We start from the raw sequence: 16,707 nt of genomic DNA on the forward strand, positions 1-16,707 counted from the left end.
CTGACCAAGAGCTCGTATAAACCTCAGACAAGACACAGGTCCATGAGATGCAGTGTACACAGTCATTGTCTGAGACCGAGGGGCTGAAATTGACACCATATGCGTCCGGACAAGTGATTGCTCCAAGGGGGGAGAAAAACAACGTGTCAGAACATTTTAGTAACACCTAATTCATCCCAAGGTTATAAATAAATATGATGCTTGCTTAAAAACAAAAGTCAAAAAATACTTTAACTAGATTACGTCTGTGACAGTGCTTCAGGCAGAGGTGAATTTTATTAGGGAGACAACATGAATAAGCAGAAACAGGTAACAACTTTTTATGGTATAATTTACATGATTTTATTTTTATTTTTTTTATTTTTTGGCAGTAAATAAAGTGGTTATAGGGCTCCAAGGAAAAGGGCCCAGATGTTAGAGAGTCGTGTGAAATTTAGGGGAAACAAGCTGTAAAAAACACAGTCATAAAGCAGGCTGTCAGTGCCACACATCTGGACAATACAGCTGTATGTTCCTAGTGGCTGTCATCACCCCCAAAAAACCTCAATAACCTTATTTCACCCCAATTAGGCTGCATACCAAAAGGATCAACATTCAGTTGCATGGGTGGAGCAGCATTCATATGGCACCTTAGTGTGAAGCAGCTTTTATCTTTCATTTGAATCTGGTCACGAAGAAATAAAAGACTGCTAATATAGTCATTTCCACTATTGTAAAACCCTATTTAACTTATAACGTCCTAATAAGTCACCGTTTGAGAGTTTGGACTACTGGCTATGCCAAATGATACTAGGCTTTCTGTAGCAGAAACTGACAGTCATCCTAAAATGGAGCCCAGCCTATCTTTCCTCTACCCTTTTTTGAGAATCTATGTCTAACACCATTGTGTGAAAAGAAATTGACATCCAGACAACCAATTTATTCAAAGTAGAGGGTAAATGCTTCTCTCTGGCATTGGGGCACTTTTCCCTAATTTGCTTTTAGCCAGTAATGAAGCACCTTTGCAGTAAGACAAATATTACAAAATGTAAAATATCCTTTCATCTTTTCATAGCTGATAAACTGTGTCAAAGGTTATAAAATGTCACTTTTCCTAATAACTGTGTTTCTTCATAGGTGTTAATGGCAGCAAAAACAATTATGGATAGTGGAGAGAAATTAACCTTACCACTGATAGGGAAACTCTTAAAGTTTCAACTTCTCCAGATTAAATCGAAGGACCAGCAGCGACGGGAAAACGAAAAGAAGGTACTGTACGATACGGTGGGTTTTCTTAAAAGGGCAAGTAGTGAATGAAACAGTGCCCAGTTTCTCCAGGGGCACTTCCTCTCTTCTTAAGCCTACCATTAAGAGTTACCCAGCAAATTTAGCGGTCGCCTCAACTTCTTGGGGAAAATTCTATTCAAGAACCTATTGGAGGAATTATGATAAATCCATTAAAAAAAATGTTCCCTTGCATATGAAAATGACAATATTCAGGGAATGTATCCCAGATTGTTTTTATGGTAGTTTATTTATATAATAGTAGCAAAGAAGGAACCCAGGGAAGAGACAGGGAGTCAGCAGAAGTAAATATAAAAAGGAAGGAAAAAAACCTTAAAGTCAGGTTCTATTTAAAATATTTTATGTGATATTCGATAGGGATGCCTACTAAAATAATAGGCACATCTGCACCTTCATAATAATCTGAATATTTCGGCAATAATTCATCATCACTTCCACTCTCATCTCATATGTCTGATAATTTTTTCACATATGGATTTTTTATTTAATTGGCCCACAAATATCAATATGTGTGTTTTCCAAAGATTCATTTTGCATCTGAAAAAATATTTTAAGATATTAGCAAAGTGATGCCAGCTTCAAATCCATTTGCTATTATCATTACTCGGGATAAAAGATGTTTTTCTTAATTTCCAAATCATGCTAAAATATTTTTGGAAGGGCAAATGCTTCTGTATGTACACGTGCAATGTGTGTGTGCACATATGTGTATGAAATCAATTTGCATATAAGTTATTTCTTTATGCTCTTAAGTGAAAGAGGCAAAATCAATTCATGAAAGAAGAAAAAAATGAGTATGTTTCAACAATACCTTCTTCACCTTTGCAAGTCTCCCAAATCTATGTTTCCTATTTGAATGGTACTATTGACTGGATAATTGTAGAAAAAAAATAATAATGCCATGTTGTATTTGTAATACAGGCCTTTATATTTTTTTAAACAGATCCACACATAGCATCTTATTAGGGTGGCGTATACTGTCATCAAGAAAATTCTATTCGTATGAACATAGTTGATGGTATAATTTCCATCTATTGAAGCTCTTTTCAGCATATTCAGATTTGTACCCTAAGAAATACTCAGGGGAGTTAAGATTTGGCAGAAGAAAAATTGAAAAATTTGAAACTAGTGTAGAACCATCTCTGCTTGGATGTTAAAATTCCAATGTCATGTGGGAATATGAATTATAAAAAGTAGAGTGTGAGTCTTGCAAAAAATCCTTCTGTTTACTTTGTACTTTCCCATAGCACCTACAAATAGTGTGCTGAAGAGCATCAATGTACTTGTTTGCCACCTATTATAAGTCACTAATTGTTTACTATAGGAGTAGTTTGTAGATTTTAGTTAAACTTTTTATGTAAAAATAAATGGAATATCCCAGTAGCTCAGGAAAAGTTTTTAAAGCTTGCAATGATCTAAAAATATTCCTGTACTGTTATTTTGCTCGGCATTTCTTTGAAATGTGAACTATAATACTACAGTTATAAGATTCTGAAGATATGGAAATAATCTTAATTTATTTGTTGAAAACTTGAGATTACTAAGGAATTAGGGCTTAAACTTTAGATATTAAAAAAAGTATTAGATATAGTAAGAGAACTCTGCACAATTAAGAGCCAGCAGTTACGTAATCTAATTTGATGTCTTCACTATTTTGAGTTCTCAAAGCACTAGCCTTAAATCCCTGAGTTGCAACCATATGAGTAAGTGCTAAATAAATTGGTGAAAACTGATTGGAATCAAATACTCTCCAAAAAATACTCTTGGTACAGGTGAGATGAAGGGAGTTTGGGGAATGATAAAATCTGTGTTCATTTCAGCAACACTGCCCAAGAGGTCAGTTGGAACGATTGAGGTTAACTCTTGTCAGCCAAGGAGTTTGACAGAAAGCAAAATAAGTAGAAAGTATGTAAAACTGACATCATGCAGTGGACTAGAAAATGAAAAAAAGAGAAGAAAAAGAAAAGAGGATTTTACCCAAACTCTTCTTCTTTTCTGAACCCAGGATGAGGTTCTGAGATTCGTACAAGGGGGGTGACTAATCCTTCAGCTTTTTAACATCAACATGAAATCTATGAAAGATGTTTTCTTTCAAATGCTAATTATGTTACTTATAAGTGTTTTGTATCTTCTACCAGGATGAGGTTCTGAGATTCGTACAAGGGGGGTGACTAATCCTTCAGCTTTTTAACATCAATATGAAATCTATGAAAGATGTTTTCTTTCAAATGCTAATTATGTTACTTATAAGTGTTTTGTATCTTCTATGTTTAATTTTTGTAATTGTATTATTAAGAATGAATGCTTAAAAAATATCGATAGCAGTAATTATAGGAAATATTAGGGAAAAGGTGAGGGAAAAAATAACTAATATAATTAGGTCCCTGTTCTTTTTCTCCAATGGAACAAATATAATATTTTACTATACATTTGATCCTGTTTTAATCAATCAAAACTTTTCTTAAAAGTAAATGGTAAATAATATGAAGGTACTTTAAAAAGCTCATGGAAAGATTCATATTACCTTCAACTCTATTTTTCCGTGAACTTTTTTGAGGTACCCTCATATGCTTTCGATTGTTAAATACAGTAAAGATATTATTATTTTAGACTCCATTAACTTTAATAATTGATAACATTTTAGTCTGGGCTATACTTAACATTGCTTTTGCTTTCTATTTTTCAAGAAAGCTTGCTGGCTAATTAATATTATAAAAAATACAAGGAAAAATATTTCTAAGAACAGTTTTGAAGCTTTTAGCACATGAATTTCTGGAACGCAAATGTCACTTCTAATTGCTAATAAGTTAAGTCTATTTGAAAACATTTAAGTATTTGGAAACACCTTGTTGATTACTTCCAAATATACATATCTTGAAGAAAATATATTGTATTTCTCGAAATATATTTTCACATTTCAGAATGCCTGAAGGTGACTATCTCTCACACAATAATCCCCAATTAGTTAGATTTTATTATATCTTAAAATTTGAATGTTTTGTTTAGAAATGAATTTTCTTTACATCATTACCTCAATATTTATTTTCATTTTTAGTTTAATTATTATCAATCTGTTGTTAATTAATTAATTCAACATATATTGAAACAAACATTTACAGAAATAATGTACTGGGCACATATATTCCCATAATGTTTATTATGATTTTAAAATAAATTGCTTGGTTTCTATTCTGATCTATATTTTAATCTAGTCATTATCAGCCTGGCCAGTTACTCGGTTGGTTAGAGCATGGTGTTGATAAAACCAAGGTCAAGGATTTGGATCCCTTTACCAGCCAGCCAACAAAAAAAAAATTCAGTTGTTATCTGAATATTATATTTTCATTCACATTTTTACTTCTTTTTAACTTCAACTTTTATGTTACATATTAATTATGTACGTTTATTTAAAACCAAAACACTTAATTGTGAATCAAAATATTTCAGTTCTATTGAGAATTCAACTAAAAATAATTAATCATCAAAAGAAATCAATAAAAAATGGTTAAAATACAAAAAAATCATTAACCATTTAACTAATTGGCCAGACTAAATCTAGTCTTATGTGCCTCTAAGTTGAGTTCAGAATATTTGCATGGGATTTAGGAAAGGATCCAAATACATTCTAACTGTGCTTTTAACTTATGAATTCAAGTAACCGATTCATCTTTTCTTGGATATTGTTAGCATAACTTTTATATAAAAGAAGAACAGTTCTTTCTCTTTTTAGTTCATATGCTTAGTACAAGTTGCCTTATTTTCTGATGTGCTAGAATTGAAGAGAAGGAAGATTAGATGTGCAGTAAAGAACTATGGAGAGAGGGTATTTGGTAAAGTTTTCTCAAAACAACTTAAAATTAAAAGTGCCAAAGCTTGATAATACATCATTATGAAGCCACAAACAGCCCAAAGCCTCCTCCAAGAGACGGACGAAGAGAAATTAGAGTAGCTTTCACAGACGTTTTCCAGCTTACTCCAGTCGAAATCCTGAAATGCTGGAAACCAGCCAATGTAATGCCATTTTTTGTGTGTGTTTTGTTTTAAAAGAAAGGCCATAGGGACATACCAGGAAATTACAGGCTGGTTAGTTTTGATTCAGTTGTGGTTAAAATCTTCAGAAACCATTTTAAGAAATTAAACAGAGGAAGAGCAGGAACTCAATTTAGAGGGAACAGTGTGGTTTCAGAAAAGGAATAACTTGCCTCACTAACTGGATGGAATTCTTTGAGGCTGGATAATCAAAATGTGGATACTATCGGCACGAATGCTGGATCTAAGGAGCTTCAAACCCAGCAATTCAGGGGAAATAATAAATGACGATCTGGCTGGATTATCTTTAAAATAAAGTAATGCTTTACTATTTGGTTTGCTTTTAATTAATAAAAATTTTTTATGGGCTTCAGGAAAAATTTAAAGAAATGTATTTAAAATAAAGTAGTACTTTAAAATATGTAATAGCTATGGTTACAGTAGCTAAAAATAATAGTTAGTTACCATTATTGACTGTTTGGCACTGTACTAAGTCCTTTACGCATGTTTTATCATTTAAGCTTTTAATTGACTTTTTGAGGTAGAGAGCATTATTCCCAATTTTCAGGTGGGGAAACTGAGGGCAGAAAAGTAATTTCCCCAAAGACAGACAACTACTTTCAGTGGTGAAGCTGGGATTCAAATCCAAAACTGTCAGACTCCACAGACCTTGACCACTGTACATACGCCTCCCAAGTGTGTCTCAATAATCATGAAATGGCACTCTTGGCTCACAGTCAGTGCCTGCCCAGAGATGAGCCCCTGAAGGACCGATGGCCCTCACTGCTCAGTGATCTACCAACAGCCATCTGGTCCTACTAATTACGTTGTATACAACATCCTAAGCTTCAATGTGGGGACAGCGGTCAAAGAGAAGAAAAAAAAATCACCAAACACAAAGGCCACCAATTCCCAAAGAAATCCTTATTTAATTTTCAGTCCTCCCCTACCCCCGCCTGCAACACGACCCAGAAATGACTTAGTCTCTGGGGTAATATGTTAAAACTAAACTTTCTGAGATTATTCCAAACCTCCTCACCTGCTCCCTGCTCTTCTGGATGGTAAGGTAGAACTGGCAAAGTTTCTCAGAGTCACATAGGATCCTGCAGGAGACAGACATCAGACCCACTCCCCTCACCACCACCACCACACAGACATGGCCATGTTCTGATTCTGAGAATTAGGAGTAGTCACATAGGATCCTGCAGGAGACAGACATCAGACCCACTCCCCTCACCACCACCACCACAAAGACACGGCCATGTTCTGATTCTGTGAATTAGGAGCTGCACCCTAAAGATGGCAATGCAGCACTCCCGACATTCTGCTGGGTTCTAATCATTACATCATTTGGTCCAGTGAACCTAATACATTCCTAAGCTTCTCTTTTCTACACCATAGCAGCTCTCTGGAGAAGCAAGTTCCTAACTAAAATCCATGCGTTATATTTTCTATTCAGTGGATAAACGGGGTAGAGGGGCCTAGAAGGGGAGCAGATCATGAGGGAATAGACAAAAAATACAGAAACGGAAAAACAAAACATTCACAATGCCATAACACTATTACAATTAATGTTAAGATTTTGGTATGTTTCTTTCTGTGGATTTGTTTCTTTTCATAGCTGTAATCATTGTAAAACCATTTTAATCCAGCTTTCTTTCAGTTAGAATGTATCAAAACTTTTACTCATCACCACAGTATCTGCATCTATCGTTATTATCGGTTGTGTGATATTCTATTGACTACCATAATTTTCTTAACCATTCTTCTATTGTTGAATATTTAAGTTATTTCCATATGCTTTATAGTAAACAATATACTTTTTAGTATAGACTTCTCTATATTTTGGGTAATTTCCTTAGCATAGATTTTTATAACTGGATTAATTGGGCCCACAAATGTTCCCATAACTTGTAAAGTGAATTCTATGACCATTTAGACCCAGTTCTCTATTAAAAAAAAAAAATGGCCTCCTGGTCAAACAAATTTGAAATCGCTGTGTATTACATACAACTCTTGGAGATTTAGCAACACAGTAGCTGATTAGAGATGTAGACGTTTTACAAAAATAAATCTGTTTAATATTGTTTAACCTACTGTCTCTCAAACTTATTTGACCCTAGACAGTCTTTCAGCCCATCTCTTGAGCTCCCACTGTCTGGGACAGTGGAATAGATTGTTATGAGATAGAGTGACATCTTGGAAGAGAACCAGAGTAGCACCCAGAAGACCCAGTTTCTCATGAACCACATAATAATGGAGATAGTTAGTCACAACCTCCATGAGCATGTTTTTATACCTATATCCTTAATAATATTATTGGGATGATCTTGTTATAGATCATATATGAAATAAAAAGTTATACATAAATATGTAGATGCATTATTAACTATAAGAACAAGATGAAGCATAGCTATGTACCATCAGTTCCACTGAATTTCACCATTTATGTCCCTTTCATCGTGAGAAATAGGAGAGTGAATATCTATTAATTATATTTGAATTTTGACATCAACAAGTCATTTAGAGATAAAAATTATCTAAAATATTTTGAGGTGTCAAAGTACTAGGTTGCCATGTTTCAGAGGAGAATATTTTATTTCTCCCTTTAAAAAGTGAGAATGAGATTAAGGATTCTAGGTAGGTGTCATTCAATACTCAACTGAGTATGCGAAATGCTACCACTGTTTTGCTTATTGCTAAGACAAGAACCCCACATCTGCTATGTAGCTCAACTGGCTAAGAAATCTTTGTGTGTATCCAAAGCCTACTCACAGTAGGAGGCATCCAGATGCTTTCCGTACTTGCTGCATTCTAAAGAACATGTACTCTGTAACAAACTTGACCCTCCCTTTATATGCCAGGAAACATGTGTCCCCCAAACACGGTGGAAAAAAGGGACTTTTTGGATACACCCCTCCTAAATATTTTTCTTGAATTGGCAAGAGTTCCCTCTGAGTCTTTTCAGTTGTGAGCAGATGACCATAGTATGGGAACATGCGTGCTATGAAAGCAAGCAAGAAAGGCCAGAGAAAGAGTTTGTGTAAACAAACTTTAGTCTATGATTTGGGGAGTCAGCTTTGCTGAATGCTTACCTAGTCTGGTTTGTTCCCTCCCCACCCACAAATCCTAGGACATAAACCCATAGGTGGGAGGGGCTTACTCAGAAAATAAGAGAAGGGGAAGAAAAGATGGGAGAGAATTTTCCTATGATTGGGGCTTGGTAGAAAAAGATGTTTTACCTTTTGACCAACATAAAGTTCTAGGGGCCAAGCAGTCAATCACTGTCCAAACCAGAGGGGCAAAGGGGCTGTCCTGGTCCAGCTTGAGTTTGGAAATGGGGAGAAGTGAGGAACAGACTGAACACAGGAGACAAGTAGGAAGACCGTCGTTGAGTCAGCCATGGGCAAGCAGAAGGGATGAGGTAGGGCAAGGAACATGTTCAGAAACTTACCAGGGACATCTTTGCCTGGCTATGGAGCCCAGGAGGACCCAGGAGCTTCCATCCACTTCTATTCTCTGCCTTACAGTTGCTCTACACCAGAGAATTCTTTCTCAACCTAAGAAATCCTTTACAGAGCAATACTTCTTGAAATTCTACCAATTGAAGATGTATCATTGTAACAAGACACCAAGTGGTATAGAAAGAACGATAACAATTATGTAAAAATAATGCAAACAATTAATTTGAAAGAATGCATTAAATATTCTCTTCACCCCATCTTCCCTGGATGGTAAAATTATGTTTAGTTTTGTAAGTTCTCTATCTTTTTTCCAATTTTTCAATATTGATTATTATTTTATAATAAAAATGTTATTTAAAGAAGTGAATCAGGATTTATAAGGGTCCTCTTTAAAAAGACTTATGTGAAGTTGAGGGAGGTAGATATTGATAACTTCAGTGTTAAAGAAAATTAGCTTAACAGATGCTTTTCTCCAGCCTCCCAAGTCTGGCCTGGCTAAAGGAATGCAAAGCAGAATGAAAGGCAGAGAAGGGAGAGGAAGAGGGCGGTGAGAGGAGGAGCAGCTGAGGGAGGAGGAGTACTCCAGAGAAAGGAAGGAGCATCCCCCGAGCATTACGCAGCCTCTGGAAAGACAGAGTGGAGGGAGGACAGACATGCATGGAGAAGAAGAGGGGAGAGCATCAAAGAAACAGACTGACAAGAGAACCTTAGACATAAAATGAGTTTAGGGGTTTGGAGTCAAACCAGCTAAAGACAGAGTGGAGGGAGGACAGACATGCATGGAGAAGAAGAGGGGAGAGCATCAAAGAAAGAGACTGACAAGAGAACCTTAGACATAAAATGAGTTTAGGGGTTTGGAGTCAAACCAGCTTGTGTCTCTGCCACAGCTGTGCATCTCAGGACAAACTGCGTCTTAATTCATACTATGGGAATAAAATTACCCACCTTGCAGATTGCTTAGTGAGATCAAATCAGATAATGTCTGAAAGCACCTTCATACTGCATAACTAAGCTCTGCCACTAGAATTTACCACTTACCTTGGTTTTTGGTTGTGGTCAGCCCTTCTCTCTCTGGAATCCCAGGAGAAAGGGCCCAGGGAGTTCCTGAACTCATAGAACTGCAACCTTTGCTAAAGAAGCCCCAAAGGGAGGTGCCCGATGTGGCTGCATGGGCTCTCAGGGGCTCTCGTGCCCCACCTAGGACAGCCTGCAGAGCCAGAGGGATCCTTACTGTACTACCTAGTGATGGGGAGTTGGGGAGAGCAGAGAAGGGGGAGGACAAAAAAACGCCTTTTTAAAGACTTCTACTGGACTCAGCAAATATCTGTGGAATGGTGAGATAAACGAATGAATATATAAAGGAAAAAATGTTTATTCTTCCAAGTTAACTTTAGAATAATTTAACCTAAAGTAATTTCTTCTTTTCAGATCAAAAGATCACCCTGAGATTTTATTTAAAATTGCAGTTGTGAAAGTTTCTGGTGGGTTTTGATGGCAAAATTTGGACTTCTCTGCCGCGAAGTTGGGACTTCTGGATTTTCTGTATGACCACCTTGTGATCCAGTACTGTCACATTATTTCAATGACTACAACCAGTTTATACTTATAAATACATGAATTGAAAGAGTAATTGCATTATGATATACTGCACGATGGTTTCAGCAATTGTTTGGGGGGAAAAAATTGGCAGGAGAATTGGATCTTTACATGGTACCTGGCAATCTAAGCGTGCCCCAGAGGGGTGTGTAAAGGATTTGTGTTGCCAACTGATGTTTTGTTCTGATCTCATCTTTGAATGTATCAAACAGCAACCACTGGTGATGTCTATATATTTTGAATTAGGATTATAATAAAAATAATTTGTTAGGGCTAGGTTCCCAGTGGAATCTTTTAACCTTTAAAAATGGTCAATACATTACTTAAACTATGAAAAATTTTATCAAGGAGATTTTAGAGAAAATGGCTCTTTCTGTTTTTCTTTTTCTTTTTAATTTTTGTTTTGTTTTTAATGATCAAACCAACCTCTCTCTAAGACTCAGATAGAGGCTCCTCAGGGTTAGGCTAAAAGATAAACGTAAATTCCTAACACCACGATGTACTCAGAATCAGCCTCCCACCCTGCCTGCAAGCAGCTTACGTGGTTTATTAGGTCACTTGACTCTCCTCTAGGATGAATTCTCTTCCAGAAGGCTCTTTGTGTAACCAGCTTCCTGGCTCACAACCCCCCAGTCCTCATGCATAGATAGGCTGATCAAAACAGAGACTCAAGCTGGATTATCCATTATCCTGGCTTGAAGGATGAATAAATGAAAAATAAATGAGTAAAAAACAATCAAATGAAATGAAGAATTAATTCACCTGACAGTGGAAAAGCCATTGCTTGCTCACTATATGATTTGGAGAAAAAATATTCTCTCTTTCTAGGTGACAGAAGACAGATTTAAGTTAGAAAAGGATAAAGGGAAAGCAAAATCTCCCAAGGAGAAGAAGTCTGCAGGTGCCAAGGTTGCCAAGGGAAAGGGAAAGGATCAGACCGAGTCCAACACGACAGTGAAAAAGGCCACCCAGTTAAAACGGAGGGGAGAAGACGATGACGCCAAACGTTACATTGGTCAGTGAGGTGCTGCTCTGTTGCTGCCTTTCACTTCCTGCTTAACGAGCTGTGACGTACCTTGAGAAATCATTCTAATCACTGTGCTTAATCTTTCCCAGCCCTTTCACTCTTTATAAAAACACAAGTCACTTACTACTCATGGCACTAACAGAAACATATTTCTATTTGCAATTCAGTTATGTTTTAAAGCAAATGTTTATTTAGTATGCTTTGCTAGGTACATTTACATAGTGCTGACAAAGGATGAAATAGCCAGCTGATTGTGCCACCCAGGAGCTTATCGTCTTGTTGGAAACATAAAAAAAAAAAAAATATGTCAGACATAATTCTAAAGTAAAGTAAAAAGTGATTACTGGCATGAATGAAATGCAGTTTCGTTATGAATAAAATCCAGTTAATTTCTGACCCCAACTTCTCCCACTATCATTTTGTTCTAGATAGAGCAACTAGAATTTTCTTTTATTTTAGATTATCGATAAAAAAATAACTTGTCCTGGGCAGCTATAACTAATTTGCTGCTGCTTTCCCTTCAACCCAAGTGGAGCTACATCTCATTAGCTCCATCATATTTAAATAAGAGAGTGGTAGGCTTTCATATCCTTCACCAGTTGACTCCTCATGTATCTCTGCTCTAAATCTGCTAGAAACAATCATCTTTTGGGTTTCATGGGTAATATCAATACTGATTTGTTTAGTAATAAAAGAAAAATCATTACTTAAAAATTAAAAGTTGTGCATCTGTTGCAGTACTTGTAAATTGATCTTAATGGGCTACTGTGAAATATAACGTTTTCATGTACCATGTACTATCAATGTTAAAGTATAACTATTAATTTCACACTCCAGAATATTATATTCTAAAATAAACTTGATTTAATATTAATAAAACAGTATAACTACAGCAAAATAGGGGAGAAAATTTAAGAAAGTGCACAATATGTGTTTTAAAAATTTAATACAATAAATATATAGTTGCTATAGAACCCATAGTCAGGATTCACCCCCACTGAGGTAAATGTGTACAATACTTTGGTAGGGAGCACTTCCATATTCAATATTTCCCTCTCCTGTAAACACCTTTGCTTATAAAATACCACAAAGCTGCAGCAACTCGTAATTCAGGAGTAAAGCCAGATGTGGCTCAAAAGAGATTAGAACCAGCAAAAAGTTACAAGCTAAACTCTGACAAAAACCCAAGCACACATTTTCCATGACCACAGGCCTCATGTATGTTTGTCCGCCTATTCTGCCTATGTCTCGTTTCCAAAGTGATTTAATATTTTGTAAAATGGCCACAGCCTTCTTATTGGAAGGACAGTAATGAGAAACAGTCAACATGACTGCATTCCAGCCAACTGGATTGTTTTTGGCAAGCCAGAGGGATTATAAATGCATACATAATGTACATGGCGATTGAACTGGCTGAATACAACCTGTTCTCTTGTACAGTGATGGCTTCTCTTCTTTATGGTATTTTGAACAGACGATGAGCCAGATGATGGTGCCCAACATTACATTATAGTTGTGGGCTTCAACAATCCTCAGCTATTAGCAATTATGACTGAGCTTGGCATTTCTATAACCAGTGTGATTAAAATATCTTCAGAGAATTATGAACCTCTGCAGACACACCTGGCAGCAGTTAGCCAGCAGCAGGAAGCTCTTCTTCAGCCAGAAGGTATGTAGTCTGCTACACAACTTACTGAGTCCTTCAATATTACCCACTATCCTTAAAGTACAAATATAATTTGCTGTCCAAAACATAGTCATACAATACATACATTATTAAATTTTTCAGGACTTTGATTTGCTATTTATTCTGCTTGCACCAGCCAAGTGTTATAAATTTTGCAAATTAAAATCATACTCTGTATTTATATCCCTGTGTAACCACAGAAAACAGAGACTGCATGTCAGAGGACTGGGTTATCCAACTACATTTGATCTATAATTTTTACCTAAAGCATGGGTTGGATGGATCACTGTTGATATAAATTTTGCAAATTAAAATCATACTCTGTATTTATATCCCTGTGTAACCACAGAAAACAGACACTGCAGGTCAGAGGACTGGGTTATCCAACTACATTTGATCTATAATTTTTACCTAAAGCATGGGTTGGATGGATCACTGTTGATCACCTGTCCTTGCAGAAGTTACAGTCACTAAGTGACCAAAGGATGGTCATAGCCTTGAATTCTTGCTCTGCTATTGGCTTATTGCAATAAGTCAGAAGGAGTGCTTTATCTTCCTGGCCTTAGACTAGGAAGCTATGGTATGAAGTCCCAACCCTGCTACCATTTAGCCATTTTGAGCCTTGGGATCTTCATCTAAGGGAATTGTGCTAATTTTCTCTGTGAAAAGGGAGCAAAAACCTACTGCATTCTTTACGTAATTGAACTGGGATTTGGTGTACATCTGTGTTACCAGAAATCTAGCTCTTTCTGCCATAGGCTGTTGCTTTTATTGTTATTTAGTATTAATATTATTTGTGCAGAGATTTGTAACTTACATAGCTACATCCCAATTTCTCTAACACTACTTTTTTTATTACCAGAAATCTAGCTCTTTCTGCCATAGGCTGTTGCTTTTATTGTTATTTAGTATTAATACTATTTGTGCAGAGATTTGTAACTTACATAGCTACATCCCAATTTCTCTAACACTACTTTTTTTTAAATTGCTGTTCAAAGTTAGAAATCACTACCCTGATAATAATAACAGCTACCATTATATTGGGCACATGTCTTGGGACTAGGCTCAATGCTAAAGGCTTTAAGTGCATTGGTTCATGTAGTTTTAAAAGCAACTCTAGAAATTATATTTTATTTCCATTTTACCAAAAAGGACTCTCATCCTAAAGGCAGCTATTAAGTAAAAGGGCTGAGATTCAAATCTAGGCTACTCCTGACTACCTCAAAGAAAGGTTGTAACTTTAAATAATTTCTTATTGAAGCCAGTGAAAAAATGCTGCGTAAGCTCCAAACACAGGCTTTCTATAAAAAATATTTAATGTATAAAAGTAAAATAATAGAAAAATAGATGTTATAATAGAATAATGAGATCTTAGTAGTAGAGACTATTATTTATTTACAGATGTAATAAATATAAACATTTCAAGCAAATTTTCAAGTGTAACTTAATGGAAATCTGTGATTATTTTACAGAGTGCAGATGCCCAGGAAAGCCTGTTGCTATTTTAATGTGACCAAAGGTTAACTGAGGCATAAATCATTGATCCAGTCTGTTTTTAGCCATGTGAGAAGGAAAATTGGATCAAATGCATTTCTGACCAGTTTCATAGTAGACACTTTAAATGGTCAAAGAGTGATTTGGAAGAAAACCTGGCCCTCTATAAATGCAATCTAAGTGATGGAAATCTTAAACATATTTAGCTCCAAAATGTGTGGCCTTGTCATAACCTTTCTGGTCCTCAACTGTGAAATGAAGAGGTGGGATAAGCTCATATTTAATATCAATCTCAGAAATAAAATCCTCTGATTTCATAACTCTATAGACCAGTTTTGAAAACTTCTCAAAATTACCTTTTTTTATTTGCATTTTCTGGTACTGTACAGACATTTTGCAATGCATATGAACTCACCATGTCCATTTAAAGTAGAAGGGAATCCAACACTCTCATTTTGTAGTATAAACATGTTGTTATTTTTAGATATAGAAGCTGAAAAATTGAAGAAAGAGAGTTCCATAAAAGAACTTGAAATTTTCTGGAAGTACTTGGAATCCATCCTGAATAATGAGAAACCTGAAACAAATCTCTTTGATGTCGCTCGACTTGAATATATGGTCAAAGAAGCTGATTTTCCTTCTGACTGGTCAGACAACGAGTTAATGGTCAGTACATGCTTTAGTGAGAGACCACGGTTCTAACAGCATGTGACACTGTGCTTCTGCTTATTCATTCATTCCACATATATTCACTGAGAACTGACTATAACGCTTTGTGCTAGGCTCTTTTATCTTTAGGACAATGATAACATTGAATGCCCAATGATGTTCATAGTCTGATCCTTTAGCTTTTAGTATATAAATTAATGACAAAGAATTAGATGTAGTAAATGAAGATAAAGAATGGGAATTCTTTTATTTGGTGACATGTGGCTTTGTTTCCTACCTCAGCAATGTTCTAGGCAGTAATTGGAATTTTCATGTATATCAATTGTGCAAATAGTAAGTGTTATAGTTTTTTGAGTTACACATCTGTATTTTTTATGTATCAGTTCAAACACTGTTTTTCTAAGCCCTTGCTTTTATTGCCAAAATCTTCTTTTTGATATATTTGGCCGACAATGTCTACCTTCATAGATAGACTTGTCCATGCTAGTGAGGAGCTTGCCAGAGAGGCAAGACTAAAGCCATGAAACAAAGAAGCAGTGGTCAAGGTGCCGTACATCTGGGTCCTCTCTCTAAGTTTCCCATTAATTCAGAAAAAGCATATATGGGATGCATAGAAAAGAAGTAAATGCCAGATACATGAGGGCATTTTTTTTAAAGAAGGGCAAGTGACTACTCATCAAGTTTGTTGTTGAAGGTATTGAGACATCCTCTGTTATAGAAAAGCTCTCAGGTCCCCTCCTGGTTGACCCCCTTTTCCCAACAAACAGAGAGGCATGGGAATGTTGAATTCCCTGCATGGCTACATATTCCAGCATCGAGAGAGCTGAGATGAAAACAGAGTCCTAGCGAGGGACTACACCAAGTGAGTGCTCTGAAGAAGCTGGGAAAAGCAGGGCGGTGGGGTGGATGGTGGCTGTGTGAATTTGAGATCAAAGCCCAGAACTGTTTCTGCACCACAGCGTAGGCTGCCCATGGCCATGGCTGGGGCATGGACACTTCTGACTCTGAGAGCTCCCACTTCTGTTACCTGGAGATGGACGTGCACTTGGGGACCTGAGTGAAAACACTGAGGAGGCCAGATCTGAACCCTGAAGGAATGACAGGACTTGAATCAGTGGCAATGATAAGGTTGAGTTATAAGGACTCTTAACATAAGGTGTTAGATGTCACTACACAGAAACAGGACACTCAAGTCTGATACCTTGCCAACAGCAAGAATGACTATTAGCTATGTGCTGGATCTCATTTATGGAAAATGAAGGTGGACACAGAAAAGCTGCGACTGAAGGCCGAGCTAGTTCTAGGCAAGTTAGATGTCACTACACAGAAACAGGACACTCAAGTCTGATACCTTGCCAACAGCAAGAATGAATATTAGCCGTGTGCTGGATCTCATTTATGGAAAATGAAGGTGGACATAGAAAAGCTGCGACTGAAGGCCGAGCTAGTTCTAGGCA

General features: G+C 36.5%; 1 protein-coding gene across 1 annotated transcript in view; it reads left to right on the top strand.

Annotated features, from left to right (window-relative positions):
- The first annotated feature begins 1,103 nt into the window (after nt 1-1,103).
- Nucleotides 1,104-16,707, top strand: part of SPAG17 (sperm associated antigen 17) — a 186,727-nt gene continuing 171,123 nt past the window's right edge. The window contains exons 1-4 of the mRNA XM_008580417.1: nt 1,104-1,248; nt 11,202-11,388; nt 12,875-13,069; nt 15,066-15,247. Coding sequence (XP_008578639.1) covers nt 1,123-1,248; nt 11,202-11,388; nt 12,875-13,069; nt 15,066-15,247 — 690 coding nt within the window. The 5' untranslated portion in view covers nt 1,104-1,122. The remainder of the gene's footprint in view (nt 1,249-11,201; nt 11,389-12,874; nt 13,070-15,065; nt 15,248-16,707) is intronic.

This window comes from Galeopterus variegatus, unplaced genomic scaffold, assembly GCF_000696425.1.
Source record: "Galeopterus variegatus unplaced genomic scaffold, G_variegatus-3.0.2 Scaffold2084, whole genome shotgun sequence".
Taxonomy (NCBI): Eukaryota; Metazoa; Chordata; class Mammalia; order Dermoptera; family Cynocephalidae; genus Galeopterus; species Galeopterus variegatus.